Genomic DNA, 17,969 nt, shown 5'->3' with positions numbered 1-17,969 from the left:
CGAAAAATATCTATGGTAGAGTTTGTCACTCAAAATAGATAGGAAGTGACACTGAGATGCCTGCGATCTCGACTGAGCCCTCCTTAAAGTGACCTGGTGCTTTAATCTTTGTGATGGTAAAGACATGTTGTACCTCATTCTCAGGAAGAGACTTCCCCACATGTTGAACCAATGAAGTCTTTTTCTTTAAAAGCAAAATACTGCGGATGCTGGAAATCTGAAATAAAAACAAGAAATGCCGGAATCACTCAGCAGGTCTGGCAGCATCTGTGGAAAGAGAAACAGAGTTAACGTTTCGGGTCAGTGACCCTTCATCGGAGTTCTGATGAAGAGTCACTGACCCGAAACGTTAACTCTGCTTCTCTTTCCACAGATGCTGCCAGACCTGCTGAGTGATTCCAGCATTTCTTGTTTTTATTTAAGTCTTTTACTTTGATGACCTGCACATCTTTGAAAAATGATTCCACTTTAAACATGAGTTGCACTTTTTTCCTCGAGCTGGACATAGCATTGTGATATGATGAGCATTTCCACAATTTGGGCACAGATTTGACTATGATGGGGCACATTTTGATGAGGTTGCTGAGGTCACCTTGGCCTTGATGCTTGCACTGAAGCCGGTTGAGCAAGCTGTGTCTGCAACCCTGAGTCGAAGTGTATGTAACCTCTTCGAATCTAACATGGCAGATTCGACTGGACTGCCAAGGTTATGGCTTTTTCAAAGGTTAAATCATCATCCTTCACGTTCCCCAATTCGTGTAACTGAACTCTTCAATTAATTGGTCACAAATTAGGTCGTTGACTATTGTGCCAAATTTACATGTAGCCGCCAATTGCTGCAATGCTTTCACGTATTGTTTAATGGACTCACCATGTCCCTGGAATCTCTGGTGGAATGCGTATCGCTCTATCATCACTTTTCTTTTGCCCAAAGTATTTTTGAGAGCACTTAGCGCCATATGAAACGTAGACTTATCTTCTGTGAGCTGCTTGAATATATGCTGGCCTTCTGCTCCTAGACAGTGTAAGAGTATCGCTTTCTTATGGTTCGCTGCTATATCTGGGATGTCCAACACCGTAGCGAGCAAGTAGGTCTCCCGAAATCCATTGCTCCCAACACAAGGGAGGATTTCCCACCGTTGAAAGAAATGGTTCTGGAGCGGATAACATTACATTTTGCTGAATCATCCTCGTAGCCACATTTTTGTTTTGTGTATGCCAGGTTGCAGGATATGTATATCAGATTTATTTCAGAGCAATGCAGTTATCACATTTGTATTAAATCACTAACTAGTTTATTTACAGCACTTTAAACTGTCTCAGCTCTTACAAGATCTCTGTACATGTCTTCTGTTTAGTAGAACATTTTAGCTTGTGTCTTTTAGTTTCAGTTTCAACTTCTTCAGCTCCACCCATAGGCTTATGCAATTCAGATCAGTGGACAGACTAATACAATCAAGCCCAGATCAATCAAACACTATAGCAGGCTCTGACCAGAGAGTGAACAGAAAGCCTTCCTGGGCTGAATGGGTCACAACCATTCAGTTAATTGGGAGCTGATTTCTATGAGAGATGTTTAAAATGTTAAGAAGATTTGATAAGGTATACGGAAAAACTATTTCCTGTAGTGAGAGAAACCAGTACAAGGCAACAGAATCTTAAAATTGGAATTAGGCCATTCAGGAGCAAAATTAGAAGCACTTTTTCATCCAAAGAGTAATAGATATCTGGAACTCTCTCCTCCAAAAGGCTATGGATGCTGAGGGACAACTGGGGCTTTCAAGACTGAGATTGATAGATTTTTGTTCGGTAAGGGTATCCAGGAATATGGAGCTAAGGTGGAAAAATTGATTTGAGGTGCCTATCAGCCATGATCTAGTTGAATAGTGAAGCAGGGATTGAATGGTCTACTCCTGTTCCTAATATTTCTATTATGACGAGTGGTATTAACTGTTAATCATTCACTTTTATTAATCAGTAATAGATACGAATACATTGTCGTGGCTTTTGCTGGCAGGAAGCTTCACATTTTGTTCAGTTAAACTCTCCCTTTCTGCAAAATCTAACTTACTGCTTTCTCATCAATAAATTGCTATCTGGAATCAGGAATAAATGACCATCAAAGATATTGGATGTCTGTAAAAACAGAACTGGTTCACTGCTGTCCTTTGGGAAAGGGCACCTAACACCTCTACTCAGGTTGGATTACAGGAAAATCCAGTTCGACAATATCTGGCTGAATCTTAGGGGGAAAATTTGACTTCGGCCCAAAATGAGCAGTGGAGTGAGTATTCTGTGGGCAGCCCATGCCAGGCTGAGGCTAAACCAAATTTGACATCAGGCCTCATGGAAGTGGTAAACCCTGGTGCCAAAAGGGCCTTCCATTGCAGCTGCTGGTCTTACCAGCTCTGATGCTGAGCTGGCCCACAGTTAGATTCAGAGATGAGGAGGTGAAATTATTCAGGGATGGGGGTGGGGGGGGGGTGTGGAGGGCATGAATGGACAATGTGCCTAAGTCAGCAACAGCCTGAAGTATTGTTGTGGAGCTGGGAGAGCCACTGCTCTTTGTGGCTCCACAAAATATAACTTTGAAAAAGTTTTGTGCCAACTTTTGGAAGAGCCACCAGCAGTCCCTCTAAGGATCACTGATTAAGCTGCTGTATACGTAGTACAACTGGACAGAGCTTGTTCAGTACAAACTCCACCTATTTATACTAGAATTTTGCATTGGGGCCTACAACTGACGTAAAACACCGACTTGCATAGAAAAGGAGCCTTATACATGTTTCTGACAGGTTGATGGCCCATTTACGAGACTACATCAATATGGTTTCAGCTGGGACTTGGGTGTCAATGAAGTGACCATGGTGCTCCTCCCCACCACCCCGTGGCTGAATTTTATTCTTCCCCACCCCCGCCAAGAACGGTGGTGGGAAAAAAATGGTGGCCTGCACTCTTGGACCACGTGCCACAACACCAGCGTGATCTATCACATAGTGACACAGTTAAAGATGCAGGGCGGGCCGCCACCCCCAATCATGTGGCGGGGATGGCCTTAGCAATGATGTGAATGGTGTAAGCTGCTTCTGCATATGCGCTGGCGCCATTTTTAAAGCGCTGCCAGACCTGCACAAACTACCGAATTGAACCGCATACAACTACCCACGACACTGTAAATACAAACAAGAAATGCTGGAAATACTCAGCAGGTCTGGCAACATCTGTGGAGAGAGAAGCAGAGTTAACGTTTCAGGTCAGTGACCCTTCATCAGAATTCCAAGTTCCAAAGAGTGGCACAGTGGTTAGCACCGCAGCCTCACAGCTCCAGTGACCTGGGTTCAGTTCTGGGTACTGCCTGTGCGGAGTATGCAAGTTCTCCCTGTGACCGTGTGGGTTTCCTCCGGGTGCTCCGGTTTCCTTCCACATGCCAAAGCCTTGTGGGTTGATGGGTAAATTAGCCATTTTAAATTGTCCCTAGTGTAGGTAGGTGGTGGGAGAATTGAGGGAAGGTGGGGATGTGAGAGGGAAATGGGATTAAGGTAGGATTAGTATAAATGGGTGGTTGATGGTCAGCACAGACTCAGTGGGCCAAAGGGCCTGTTTCAGTGCTGTATCTCTCGATGACTCTATCGGGAGCTCAACAATATCCTGGCCCTAATTATTAACACCTGCCTACCAGTTTTTCAGGTCAAACACAGATGGCCATGAGTTGAATTTCTCTCCTTTGATCTGTTAATGTCTTCTGAAGTGGATTCACAAGCCACTCAGTTGTCAATGATTATTACTGATCAGAATCTTAAGAGGAATATCGAACAGTCCTATTGGCATTGACTCATGTATTGGATCAGGACAAAACTCGGCAGAAAATGTTCTGCTCACCAGCATCTGACCAGTGCCCAAATTGGAAGAGTACACGTACCTGATGTAGTTATAATCACAGAGTCATATCTATGAGCTGGCATCCCTGGTTCTTCCAACCCCTGGGTATTTCCTGCCCCACCAGCAGAATAGACTCAACAGATGTGGGGATGCAGTGATATACAATTGGGTGGGCTTGGCACTAAGAGTGCTCAACATTTAGTTGAGAATCTAAAGTCTCATAGCTTTAGCTTAAACGGGGGCAAGGAAATCTCCTGCTGACTATCACCAACCATACCTCCCCTCAACTGACAAAGCAGTGCTCCTTAATGTTGAGGACTATTGAAAGAAGAAAAGGCACAGACTTTCCTTTAGGTAGGGTCCACCACTGACTGAGTTGAAACACTAGCCAGCAGACTGGTCCTGTGTCAAGTGGTGAAGTAACCAAATGAGGGAGTAATCTATTTGACTTCACCCTCACAAAATGACAATTATAAGAAGTAAGTTTAACAGATTTTTTTCAGATTAAGGGGATACAGATGACAGTTAAATAACTTTCATGAATGGTTACCCCTCACACTTGTCATTTCTATCTATCCATCCAGAAACTAGCTGAAAAGAAGCAGTAATTGAGGGGAACGTCAGCCCTGTATTCCCCAACATTTGTTAAATAATCCATGTAAGCAAACATCAGACAATTCGTTTTGCATTAGCATCTTTGTATTGGTCAGGGATATGAATCTTCTCAACCCTAACTTTGCATACTAAGCTACAGTGGCAATAGCTGCCCCTTAGGGAATCACTGGGAATGCATGTTACTAAAACAAAAAGGCATGAATTTGTTTTTTTAAAAATTTTTTTTTTAAATATGTGGACATTCTCCTGATTCAAAATGAGATAGATTTCTGATTGGTTGCCAATGTGTCTAAGTATTTTCAGGAACTTCTCTGGGAAGGAGCTTATGTGATCCAATTTGTACAAGACTGGATGAATGGTTCACCCTTTCTGCCAATGTGAAAAATTACATAGATTTTGGTACCTATTTATGTAATAGATAAGTGCACTGATTCCACAAATGATCTTACAAGCATGAAGTCAGGAACCTATGATGAGATCTCTTTAATGAACTTGCTGATTAAGTCATTCAGACATCCCAATTCTCTCAAATTGATCGAAGGAGATTACTGAGCCTTTCGAGAGAGACCCCCATTTACCCGCAACGGGGGAAGACCCTCATGAAAGGGAGATACTGAACCATCCAACAGGCCTGATATTTGGGCACCCCAGTTTTCCCAGGTGTTAGGTCCCTCATTAGTCTATTCAAGGAGCCAAAGCCCATCTTAGGCAGCCACTCTGGACGCCTGACAAATGCCCGGCCTCAATCTCGAATCGGATGTTCGTAAGGAGCTTGGGACACAGGATATTTGTCCCTGAAATTAGGCCTCATTACACCCAAATGGGAGGAGTAATATAGTTTTTGTAAAGAACTCTGACCTGCTGGAAGTCAATTAGCCCATGAATGAGGTTTGTGAACCAACCATCACTCTATCTTGGTTTATGTTTGAAAAAATAGCAACACGTGACTTTGATAATAAACCTCTTGATTTTTTAAGAGTTTGTCTCCTGATTTATGAGACAGTGGGGTTGACATTCCTGGTCATTTTTGGCACTAGCACTTCTGTTGTCAGACACTGTTTCGCATTCACAATGCATGGCAGTCTGAGTAATTACGGCATTTTGGTTTTGACTTATAGCAGCCCTTGCGGTTTGAGAGTTGTTGACTGATGCAGTTGTGAGCACTACACATCCACGTGAGGGATACAGCATTTTACACAGCAGTGCTTTCCTTATACAGCTGGGTGAGTCCAGAAATAGGGGTCACTGTTATAAAATTGGGGGTCCCCCTTTTAGGACAGAGATGAGGAGAAATGTTATTCTCTGAGGGTTGTGTGACTTTGGAACTCTCTGCCTCCGAAGGTGGTGGAGGCGGTGTCATTGAATGTTTTTAAGGCGGACGTAGATAGATTCTTGTTAGGCAAGGGAATCAAAGGTTCTCGGGGGTAGATGGGAGTGTGGTATTCGAAACACAAACAGATCAGCCATAATCTTATTGAATGGCGGAGCAGGCTCGAGGGGCAGAATGGCCTACTTCTGCTCCTAATTCGTATGTTTGTATGTGCTGAGTATGTCACCAGGGGTTGGCAATGTGTCTGTACACAGATATCAGTGTGCGTGGTAAACATTTTGACTTTAACAAGACTGGTAATTTCAGGATGAGAAATTTCCCATGGGCTTATTCTCCCAGACCAGACTGTTTTTTTGAAAAAATTGCAGCCGTCAGTTTCATAGCCGATGGGTTCTGATTTTTTTTTAAAAGCTGGCCGAAAACCATGAACTTGTCTAAGGTTCGGTTGCCGCTGTCTCTGGTCTAAGCACCAGTCAGCTGTGAAACTGACGGCTGTGATTTTTTTAAAAACTGACCAACCACAAATTTGAGAGTTCCGACTCTCTGCAACTGTCAAGGAGAGGGAAAGAGAGAGGGGGAGAGGGAGAGGGAAAGAGATACAGGGGGGCAGAGAGAGAGGGAGCAATGAGAGAGAGATGGGAAAAAAGAGAGGGAGAGGGGCAGCGAAAGAGAGAGAGGCCGAGACAGAGAGGAGGGAGCAAAGAGAGGGGGGCAGAGAGTGAGAGGGGGCAAAGAGAGAGAGGAGCAGAAAGAGAGAGGGGGCAGGGAGAGAGAGAGAGAGACAGACAGACAGAGAAATGGGGCAGAGAGCGAGGGGGGGAGACAGAAAGGGGGAGACAACACAGATAGGGGGAACACAAAGAGGGAGGGGAAGAGAGGGAAACAAAGAGTGACAGATAGACACAGAGAAAGAGGTGGGGGAGAGCACAATCAAGATTACTCCTGACAGATGGATGTCTATCTAGAATGTTCTGCATGGCTACAAGAAGTGTGCAGGCAAGCATTCACTACTTCTGCAAGCAAAACAATTCCATGTATCTCATTAAAGCTGTGTCCAACATAGTGACCAGAAAGTAAGTCAATAATTTTGTCTTCTCATTTAAAGCTTCTTCACAAAAATGCACCTTTGTTGTTTTGATTAATACTAAGATAAATTTTTAATGCCTTTATCTTTCCCCCACATGAAATATTCGACACCCCTGCTTCAAGCCTTTAACTTTGTGCTTTAAAATAACCTAGCTGCTAGGTTATGATGAACTGTCTACGATTCCTTAACAAAATCTCTGCTGCATTTGTAATTTTAAAAACTGTCGGCGAAGACATAGTAAAAATTTATTATGTTTCAATTACTGTATTAGAAACAGTCATGAACTGATTTTTTGTTGTTGCTGCAACTTGGATTAAAGGACAAGCTTTACAAGTATGTCGAAGATCAGTAATTGCAATGTGCATCATTTACTATCTAGTTTGAGGGCAGAAAACCTGACTGGCCAATGTCATTTGAAAGTTGTCTGTATCATTTAATTATGTTTCGTTAAAAGTGTGCCTTTGCTAACAGATAATAGATTTGGCTTGGACATAAATGCAGTCTTACAGATAGTGACTAAACATTGTGTAACTGAATAATACATGCAGTAATAACCGCTCAACTTTTTGCAGAAAAGCTTTTTGTTAATAATTATCTTGTCATAGCTGAATCAGAATCAACAGACTGAGATATAGACATAAATGAATTTAGGAGAATCGCTTTATTGGAGGAATTGAAGGGGGCTCTTTATTTGTAATTGTGTTTATTTAATTTTGTCATTAGCTTTGGTGAGCAAATGACATTTTGTCCATGAGATATTCTGTTGTTTCTGTATTTTAGAATCCAGGACGTAGTTTAACAGCCTGTCAAGATGAGTTAACTGGACTTGACTACCTACTGTTAATCTCTCTGTCCCTTCCTGGCTCACTCTGCTTTTCTATTTTACATGATTCTTCTGAAGTGCTATCTGCTTCTTCCAATAAAATTCTCCTGATTTGGAGGTCACTGCCCTTTTGTTGGTTGCCCTGTCTTCAGACACATATAAGCAGGTGGAGCAGTTGTACAAACATTGACCATCATGGATTAAATTGTCTTGTGACAACAGCAGTGGAAGAAATGGTCAATCTTCTTCTTACTGATTTTTCTACTGCCTCACCTCAGTAACCACAATAACAATCCTCTCCCTGAGTTTCATGGTTTATTGGATGAATTTGCACTCCTGACACAGTGTGAATCAGAGGTCATCCGATAAGGTCCATCTACCACCCTGTGAAATTATGTAGCTTACTCTATTCTGTCAACAAAAGTAATTTGCATTGGCATTACCTACTATGTTTCTTGCTAGCTAGCTAATACAGTTGTGCTGCTGTCCATTGATGTTTGTATGCTTAGCTACTTTATTTATAGGGCAAAATTTGTTTAAATTGGACTGTGTTTTGATGGCATGAGATTGGCTATATACTTTATATACAAATTAATTGCCCCTGTGTCCGTGGCTGAGTCAATAATTTTGTCAAATGTCTTTGGTGCAACATGTCAGTGCCTATCCCTGTATCTCACACAATTTGAGTTGGGCCTCTACTTCTCAGTTTCAAATGAAATTATATCTTTCAGTGTGTTGTTGGCCTGCTTCCCCAGGCCCACAGACACACATCCACCTTGTTGCCATAAAAAAATATAAGAAATAGGAGCAGGAGTATGACATATGGTCCCTTGAACCTGCTCTGCCATTCAATAAGATCATGGATGAACTGTAACATCAACTTCACTTTCCTGCCCTATCTCCATGCCTGCCGACTGGCCAAGGTTGTTAATTTGGAGCTGAGGCAACATGACCGTGCACTTTGACCTTCTTCTTTGTGACAGGAATTTATATAATTCATTACAGAGGCCTGCCTTTCAGTGACAATATTAATTTGTCTTTATAGAGTATCTTTAATGTAGAAAACTTCCCAAGACACTTCATAAAGGGCAAAGAATAAACACATAATAGGATTGGATGCTGAGTCACAGTGAGAGAGTTAGGAGAGGTGATTGAAACATCAGAAGCAGAAAGAATTTGTTATCAACTCCCTGGACTAATAGCACCATTATTCACATTGATCTATTGGCTTGAATTTTACACACCCCGCCCCCAAAGAGCGGGATGGTAGTGGGAAGGGAGGGGCGTGGGGAGAGGTGCCTAAAATAGAGTGGGAGGCTCGGGAGGCCCTTCCTGACACGCTCTCGCCTCCACCGCAATTTTACACAGAGTGGCAGCGGCGGGAAACACCTGCCCGTCACAGGCCAATCAAGGCCTTAAAAACCACTATCTGTTTACTTACTCTCCATATGGCCAAGTGGCTTCTGCAGGAAAAATGGGGATCTTACCACAGGGCTATTGTGGGCACGGGGTTTTATCGCAGCACAACAATGTTCAGCACTGCCTCCTAAAGTCAGTTTTCTTCTAATATGCAGCATGATCTGAGGAACAAAGGTGCTTAAAGTAACTTAGCTTTCAAAAGCTTTCATTCGTCTTTCGGATGAGATATTAAATCAATACTCTGCTGCTCTCTCAGATGGCCATAACAGATCCCATGGCATTATTTTGAAGAAGAGCAGGGAGTTCCCCCCAGTGTCCTGCCCAATATTTATCCCTCAATCAACATCACTAAAACAGATTATCTGGCCATTATCATATTGCTGTTTGTGGGAACTTGCAGTGCACAAATTGGCTGCCATATTCCCTACATTACAACAGTGACTACACTTCAAAAAGTACTTCATTGGCTGTAAAGCAGGTTGGGATGTCCTGAGGTGGTGAAAGGGGCGATATAAATGCAAGTCTTTTATTTCTTTCAGTCTTTTTTTTTCTTTCTCGTTTGATGCTAACTGTTGCGCTCTTTGTTTTTATTCTGTGCAGGAGGAATCACCAGGGTGACAGAGAAAAAGCCTTAAGTATAATGCTTGAGGTCCTGGATTCATGCGACCAGCCTGCCCCTGACATGTACTGCTTGTGTGGAAGAATTTATAAAGATCTCTTTCTTGACTCGTACTGCAAAGATATAGTCAACCGGGACAGTGCTATAGAATGGTAAAAGAATTGAAGTCCTTAGAAATGCAGCAAGAAGTAATGAACTTTTCAGTAGGAAATCCTCCTTATTTGTATTTTTCAGTTGAGCTGTTTTCTAACTTGTAGCACATACATAAGGCAGGAAAATCAGAATATAATGAACAAAGGGAGAGATTTTCTGTAATGTTCTTACTTTAAAAGTTGGCCGTTTACATTGAAAAAAAATTCTCACCTGTTATTTGATTTACTAAGATCTAGAAACTGAATAAAAAATTGCTGATGATTTTATAGATTTTAGATGAGAACTCTCTTTTTACTACATCCCTGCTAAGCAATAATAGAATGGAACATACAGCAAATTCAATCTTCCACACTACACAGGCCTGGAAACGAGCTCTGTGTGATATAGTGGGGGGTGGGGGCTGCAGCAGCATGCTACTCTGAAGAAAGGGTTTCGTAGGAACATTGGAGCAGGAGTAGGCCATTCACTCCATCGAGCCTGCTCCGCCATTCAATTAGATCATGGCTGATCATCTACCTCAACGCCACAGTCCCGCACTATCCTCATATCCCTTTGATGTCATTAATGTCCAGAAATCTATCGATTTCTGTCTTGAACATGCTCAATGATTAAGCTTCCACAGCCCTCTGGGGTAGAGAATTCCAAAGACTCACCACCCTCTGAGTGAAGAAATTCCTCCTCCTCCTCTCACTCTTAAATGGCCTGCCCCTTATTCTGAGACTATGTCCCCTTATTTTAGACTCACACGCCAGGGGAAACATCCTATCTCCGTCCACCCTGTCACGAACTGTAAGAATTTTGTAAGTTTCAATGAGATCACCTCTCATTCTTTAAAATTCTTGAAAATACAGGTACAGTTTCCTCAATCTCTCCTCTTAAGACAGTCCCACCATCCCAGAGAGTAGTCTGGTGAACCTCTGTTGCAATTCCTCTATGGCAAGTATATCCTTCCTTAGATGAGGAGACCACAACTATACGCAGTACTCCAGGTGAGGTCTCACCAAGGCTTTATACAATTGCAGCAAGACTTGTTTACTCCTGTACTCATAACCCCTTGTGATGAAGGCCAACATACCATTTGCCTTCCTAATTGCTTGCTGCACTTGCATGCTAGATTTTAGTGACTCATGAACAAGGACATCCAGGTATGTTTAAACAGCAAAACCTCCCAACCTCTCACCATTTAAGAAGTACTCTGTTTTTCTGTGTTTTTTCTACCAAAGTGGATAACCTCACACATATTCACATTATATTACATCCGCCAACTTGACCTTCGGTGGACAGCTCCCCTCTGCCAAGGGAGAAATTCCGGCCTACATTCCCAAATGTTCTGCAGAATTGAACTGCAGGGCTTCTTTAAATGTTTTTTCTGTGGAATTCCCATCCACAGGCAGCCTGATTGACAGTCTGGTGGTCTTTTGGGTGGGAAACCTGCTCCACAGGGCCAAAGCCTATAAGAGCTGGTAGGTGTATTAGGTGAGTGAGAGAGATAATGATGACTGTTCCAATCGTAGGGATGGGAGGGGATGATATGGATTGCGAGGGGGGGGTGTCTCCAATTGTGGCTGGGGTCTGATGGTGTTCCAGGGTGTGGGGGGTTGGTTTACTGGATAGCTTGTTGAACCTGAAAGAAACACTTCTGCTTCTCTTGGCCCACAAGCAGTGGTGTAAAGGCACTTTGGTTATTTGTCCATGGGATGTGAGCGTTGCTGACAAGGCCAGCATTTATTGCCCATCCTTAATTGCCCGTGAGAAGGTGGTGGTGAGCTGTCTTCTTGAACGTCTGGAGTCTGTGTGGTGTAGGTACACCCACAGTGCTGTTAGGGAGAGGTTCCAGGATTTTAACCCAGCGATAATGAAGGAACAGTGATATACTTCCAAATGAGGCTGGTGTGTGGCTTGGAGGGGATCTTGAAGGTGGCGGTGTTCCCATGCATTTCCTGCCCCTGTTCATCTCAGTGGTAGAGGTCGTGGGTTTGGAAGGTGTTTTCAAAAAGGCCTTGGCAAGTTGCTGCAGTGATGGTAGATGGTACACACTGCTGCCACTGTGTGCCAGTGGTGGAGGGAATGAATGTTTAAGGTAGTGGCTTACCTCATGAATTCAATCCTTCTTATCTCCTTTCAACTGCTGAGTTTTCTGAGGCTCAGGAAACTGAGATGCCTGCATTTAAAAATAGATTAGCTATTAAAATGAAGGCAGGCAACCTCAATATAATATTTAAATAACTAACCCGTTTCCCACAAGTGGCATGATTGCCTGCCTCTTTTCCGGCCTCTGTTAAAACCAGAAGCGGGCAGGTTTAAGTTGGGTTCAGTTCCTGTTTCAGATTATTTACATTTTAGCCTCTGACCTGACCCAAACCTACCCATTTTGAAGAGTCATGATTCAGCATGTAAAATATTGCAACATAGAAAGAGGCCATTCAGCCCATTCTGCCTGTGCTGGCTCTTTGAAGGAGCTATCCAATTATCCCTTGCTCTGTCACCATAGCCCTGCATTTGTTTTCCTTTTCAAGAGTATACCCAATTCCTTTTGAAAATTACTGTTCAATCTGCCTCCATCACCCTTTCAGGTAATGCATTGCAATCATGACAGGGGGAGATTTAATAGAGGCGTTCAGACTTATGAGGGGTTTTGCTAGAGTAAATAAGAATTTTTTTCCAGTGCAGGAGAGTCAGTAACCAGAGGACGCAGATTTAAGGTAATTGGCGAAAGACCTGGGGGGGATGAAAATTTTTATACACATCAAGTTGCTGTGAACTGGAATACACTGTCTGAAATGATGGTGGAAGCAGATACAAAGGGAATTGGATATGTAGATGAAAAAGAAAATTGGCAGAGCTATAGGGACAGAGGAGGGAAGTCGGACTAATTGGATAGCTCTTTCAAAATGTTAGCACAAGCATGATGGACTAAATGGCCTCCTTCTCTGTTGTATGATTCTATAATTGCATAATAGCACAAGTTTTACTCAATGGGAGTGCAGTTTAGATAGTCATGCACAGTATATATCCCACACTGATTTTATGGCCACTGTTCCTTGTGCCTGATTCTCTGATCTGTACTAATATTTCCTTGGACTAGAGCCTCACCATTTTGGAGACTCCAACTGCACTGCTTACAATGTCATCTGACATGCTTTTGAGGAAAAAATAGGATAGATGACAGTGGACAACCTTGCCTCACTCTCCTTACAACAGTGGTCTGTCTACCTTCACACATATCATAGAGTTGGCATACACACCCCAGATAAAATCCAAGGTTTGGCCATGGACTCCTGTAGCTTCCAACATCTTCATGAGACACCAGGTCAAAAGCCTTACAAAAGGTCAAAAACTGAGTCCTACAAAGCTTTGCAATCTCCAATAAAGCCACAATTTGTTCCAAGCATTTCAGGGTGGTCCCTAACTGCAGTGCCAGGACTGTTGCACATCAGCAAGCAGCTGATTACGCACAAGGCCGGAATCCAGCCTGTTCCTTTCTAATTTACTCCAAGACAACCTAATATACATGCCACATCAACTCAGAGAATCACTTTGAGAGCCACTAGTGCTAGAGCGATTCTTCAATAGTTTCTGGTTTACTCAGTTTCCTCTTCTTGGAGATAGAAGTGGCAACTGCACTCTGGAATACCCAAGATACACATGTCGCAGCCAGAAACCTATTCATCAGCCTCACAAGGACAGGCAAGTCTGTGGTTCATGGCATTGTTAACCCCATCACCCCCGCACCATCCCACGTCACCCAGCTAAGCTTTTATCTTATCAGCATGGGCTGCTTGGCTGTATTCGCCTACACCACAGATGGGAGCAATAGTTTCAATAGCAAAAGTACAGCTTCCCAACGATATGAAATTTGTTTAAATAAATGGCCTCAGTAGGCCAGTGGGGAATATCTGTGCTGTTAATTTGACTAATTGGTGCTGGGGGTAATGTCTTTCTCCTCTTCAATCAGAGGTATACCCTACAAGTTCAGCAATGTACCCAGCAAGTGTCCACATTCCATGTGAACAAGCATTGCTTGGAGATCAGTGTTTGCCTGCCTGAGTTTGCAGATGACAATCAGTGCCAGTTCCACCTCAGGAACTGGGGGGAGGGTTAGATGTCTGCAACGTGAACAGGGGAGGGGATGAAGCATGCTTTCATGTCAATGTGACAAAAGTATAAACTTTAACGCAACTTAACAATCAGAGATTCAGCGACAGATAGTATCAGTATATATCCACAAAAGCTTGCAATTTCCCCACAAGAAATGAGGGAGAAGCTGAGTGATTTTTCTCCATAATCATCTATTATGCAAGAGTCAGATTGTTGAGTGTATCTGAAGCTTAAATCATGATGAATCAGTGCTCCATTGCTCCTTTCGTGTAACTACATGCCATGGGCCTATTTTTAGGGCTGCTTTTGAAGTGTTGGACAGCTATTGGTAGCTTTAGGGATCAGCATGTACACAGTACTGTTTCCTCTGCTATTGAATATGACATTAATGAATAAGTCCCTGCTTGTTTCTATTAATGGCTAGGTACCGCAAAGGCTTTGAGCTCCAACCAACCCTATACTCAGGTATTAATTTGGCCGTCCTGCTAATTGCTGCTGGTCAGCAGTTTGAAAGCTCAATGGAGCTGAGAAAGATCGGTGAGTGAATTGATATTTAATTACAAATGCTTGTTTTTATTCATATTAAAGCTCCAGAGCCCCACTGTAATTAAATATCCCTCTGTTACAAGTAGGAGCTAAAGAGATCCAATACTGAATATCGCATCCATTGTACTAACTCTTTCAAGGGAGGGAAGGAATCCGAGAAGATGTCCACATCGCTTTTTGTCACAGTGACATTTTTTGATATGAATTACCACTGGGCAATTTCCCTTTGTGTGTAAAGATTAGGTTTAGTGACATGTGGCCATATTTACTCATCATTTCTGGGTTCCTGAGATGGAATGTATTGATTTGGATGAAGCTTCCCAAGGAAAGCATCAGTTCCCAGTGCTCACATTGACCAGATACCCTAGGGGCAACTTTCCAACTTGGTATTCTTAGCGGGGAATTTGGCATCGGAAATTCACGTATGTGTTGCTCATGATTTACCGACCATTTCCAGGATGCACTGCAAACAGGTGGGGCTCCCCACCAAACCTCGGAAAACTACCCCTCTTATATCACGATTGTTTACATTTATTTAAAGGTTAGTTTGCTTCCTTTCCAAGGTGTTGACCTATTTAATTTCCTATCAAATTAGTTTGAGTTTTATCTCTGTGATTGTCAGTTAAAGCAATGTGCCAATAACTGCAAATGCACAAATGAAGCACAGAGCAGAAGCATTTGTTACTGAAGGGACATTTACGATAGAACTCCTGTCACAGATTCGGCGGAAGAATATGGAAATGGCTAGAAACTTGGCTGGGACACAGGCAAAGTTTCTGATATGGCCTTTTGGGTGCAGAACCTCTGCCCACCCCTACAAAGCCATCAAGAAAAGGGTGGGAATCCCAGTCAGAGGCAGGGGCCTCTGAATTTGGGATTCCAGATTGCAGTCATAGCCTAGCATAGTGCAGGTACACCTGCTCTTCACCACACATATCCTGCAGTAACCATGAAAGTGGGGACACCTGGAGGTCCAGGCCGGGACTTGGACTCCATAAGTAAGGGGTGGGGTGGGGAGAGGCTGGAAATTTTTAAAGCAGTACCCTTTGTAAGGTGGCTGTGAGACAACCAGATTCTTTTTCAGAGTTTGGGGCTGGGTGGTGGGACAGACCTAACATCCCTCCTCTGAGATCCAGCTTTCACTGTACCTTGGGTGCCTTTCTAAAGAGACTACAGATCTTCCCCTAACCACTAAAGGCCCGTTCCTGGAGGTGCCATTCCTGTTCCTGTGAACTGCAGCAGGGTCAGTCAGCGTTGGAATTCTGCAATCCGGGGGGAGGCAGTGCAATCCCAGTCTAACAACCGGTTCATGCTGCATTGGATTTTCTGGACCTGAGTGTTAACAGACTATTCAACTATAGAGGACTGAATAGCAAACAGAAGTAGACGACTTTGATGATTCGCCCCACACCCCGCCACACACCCACCCCCACCTTCCACTTCCTAGCCCAGGCACACTGAAGTTAACTGCAGCATCCATATTGATGCCACAGCTATAATCTGTTATCTAAGGGCAGACCAGGGATCAAACATGGAGCATTCCTGGCACTTATGGTTCAGTATCAAATTGGTGGTGCATTTATCCATTCAGCCAACTGGAGAGCTGCTTCATTTATTGTGTAAAGTCCTGTAACCATGAGCATCCACCACATAGAAATAATGAAGCATAAATGGTACCTTTTCTCAGAGACAGCCTCCTACATCACGGTACAGGTGACAGCAAGAAGGACTTGCCTTGCACAAGTGTCTGTTGCTTACAGCTCTTAATTCATCTCTTGGACAGGCATGCGACTGAACAGTCTGCTGGGTAGAAAAGGAAATCTGGACCAAATGAACAACTACTATGATGTGGGCCACTTCTTCACAGTCAGCATGTTAGCCAAGGATATCAATAAGGCTGTGCAAGCAGCTGAGAAACTCTTTAAACTCAAGCCCCCTTTCTGGTAAGATTGAGGAATTGGTGTTCATATTGCACCACGTACATGAATAAACTGCATCTGATTAAATTGGTTGTTTGTCTTGGATCTGATCCACTTCAGAATACAATGGGGGTAACTTTAACTTTGGGTGATTGTGGAAATTAGCCACTATCGAATCAATGGTAGGGAGGTTGGGCGCTGTCTATAATGACCAGTTAATTTGTTATTGGCCATTTTACACTATCTCCCAAAATTAAAATTACGCCCAGTATGGCCACAGCAATAGAGCAGGTTTGAACCATATATTAAAGTATAAATGGTGCATGTTGATTCATGTAGCAAGACGACAGGGTAGATCTTAACTTTGTGCGATTGGGTAAAATGAGTGATAACGAAGCAGCAGCCAGTTTTATATCTCTCCCGATTTTTGTTCCCATTGACTTCAATGAAAATAAAAAGAGGGCGAGCTGTAAAAAGGGCGGCCTATCACTATCACCTGTTTAGCAATATCGCACAAAGTCCCAGTTATTCCAATGTGTTTTGGAAATCAGAATTATAGGGCTATTGCAGGGATATTGGAATACAGAGTAAAAGTTCAAAATTTGCCCATGATACCAAACTTGGAGGTGTGGCAAACAATGAGATTGATACCAGTCAACTGCAACAGGACATAGATAGGCTAGCAGAATGGGCAGACAAGTGGCAGATGGAATTTAATACAGACAAGTGTGAGGTATGCATTTTAGCAGAAGGGATAGGGAGCGGCAATATAGACTTAATGGCACAATGCTAAAGAGTGTGTAGGGTCAGAGGGACATGGGGGTTCATGTACATAGATCTTTGAAGGTGGCAGGACATATTAAGAGAGTGGTTGGTAAAGTATATGGGATCTTGGGCTTCATAAATAGAGGTATTGAGTACAAAAGCAGGGAAGTTCTGCTGAACCTTTATAAAGCTCTGGTTAGAGTATTGTGTCCTGTTCTGGTCACCACATTTTAGGAAGGATGTGAGGGTGCAGAGGAGATTTACCAGAATGGTTCTGGGGATGAGGGATTTTAGCTGTCAGGTTAGGTTGGAGACGATGGGGTTATTCTCCTTGGAGAAAAGGTGATTAAGGAGAGATTTGATAGAGGTGTTCAAAAGTATGACAGGCTTAGATAAAGTGGACAAAGAAAGCTGTTTCCATTAGCTGATTGTATAAGGGCTAGGGGACATAGATTAAGGTTTTGGGCAAGAGATACAAAATGAGTGTGAGGAAGAACATTTTTCTGCAGTGTGTGGTAATGACCTGGAACTCGCTGCTTATGAGGTGGTGGAAGTGAAGATGATCAATGATTTCAAAAAGAAATTGGATGGGCACTTGAGAGAAATAAACTTGATGGGCTGCGGGGATAGAGCAGGGGCTGGGACTATGGATTGTGCTACAGCCAGCATCGACTCAATGGGCCGAATAGCCGCCTTCTATGCTGTAATGACTCTAT

The 17,969-nt window shown here is 43.1% G+C and overlaps 1 protein-coding gene across 1 annotated transcript in view; it reads left to right on the top strand.

Annotated features, from left to right (window-relative positions):
• Positions 1–17,969, top strand: part of map3k15 (mitogen-activated protein kinase kinase kinase 15) — a 197,411-nt gene that overhangs the window by 58,988 nt on the left and 120,454 nt on the right. The window contains exons 6-8 of the mRNA XM_068039951.1: positions 9,754–9,924; positions 14,448–14,560; positions 16,353–16,512. Coding sequence (XP_067896052.1) covers positions 9,754–9,924; positions 14,448–14,560; positions 16,353–16,512 — 444 coding nt within the window. The remainder of the gene's footprint in view (positions 1–9,753; positions 9,925–14,447; positions 14,561–16,352; positions 16,513–17,969) is intronic.

This window comes from Heterodontus francisci, chromosome 10 (assembly GCF_036365525.1).
Source record: "Heterodontus francisci isolate sHetFra1 chromosome 10, sHetFra1.hap1, whole genome shotgun sequence".
NCBI lineage: Eukaryota > Metazoa > Chordata > Chondrichthyes > Heterodontiformes > Heterodontidae > Heterodontus > Heterodontus francisci.
This window is presented reverse-complemented; position numbering and strand designations above follow the sequence as displayed.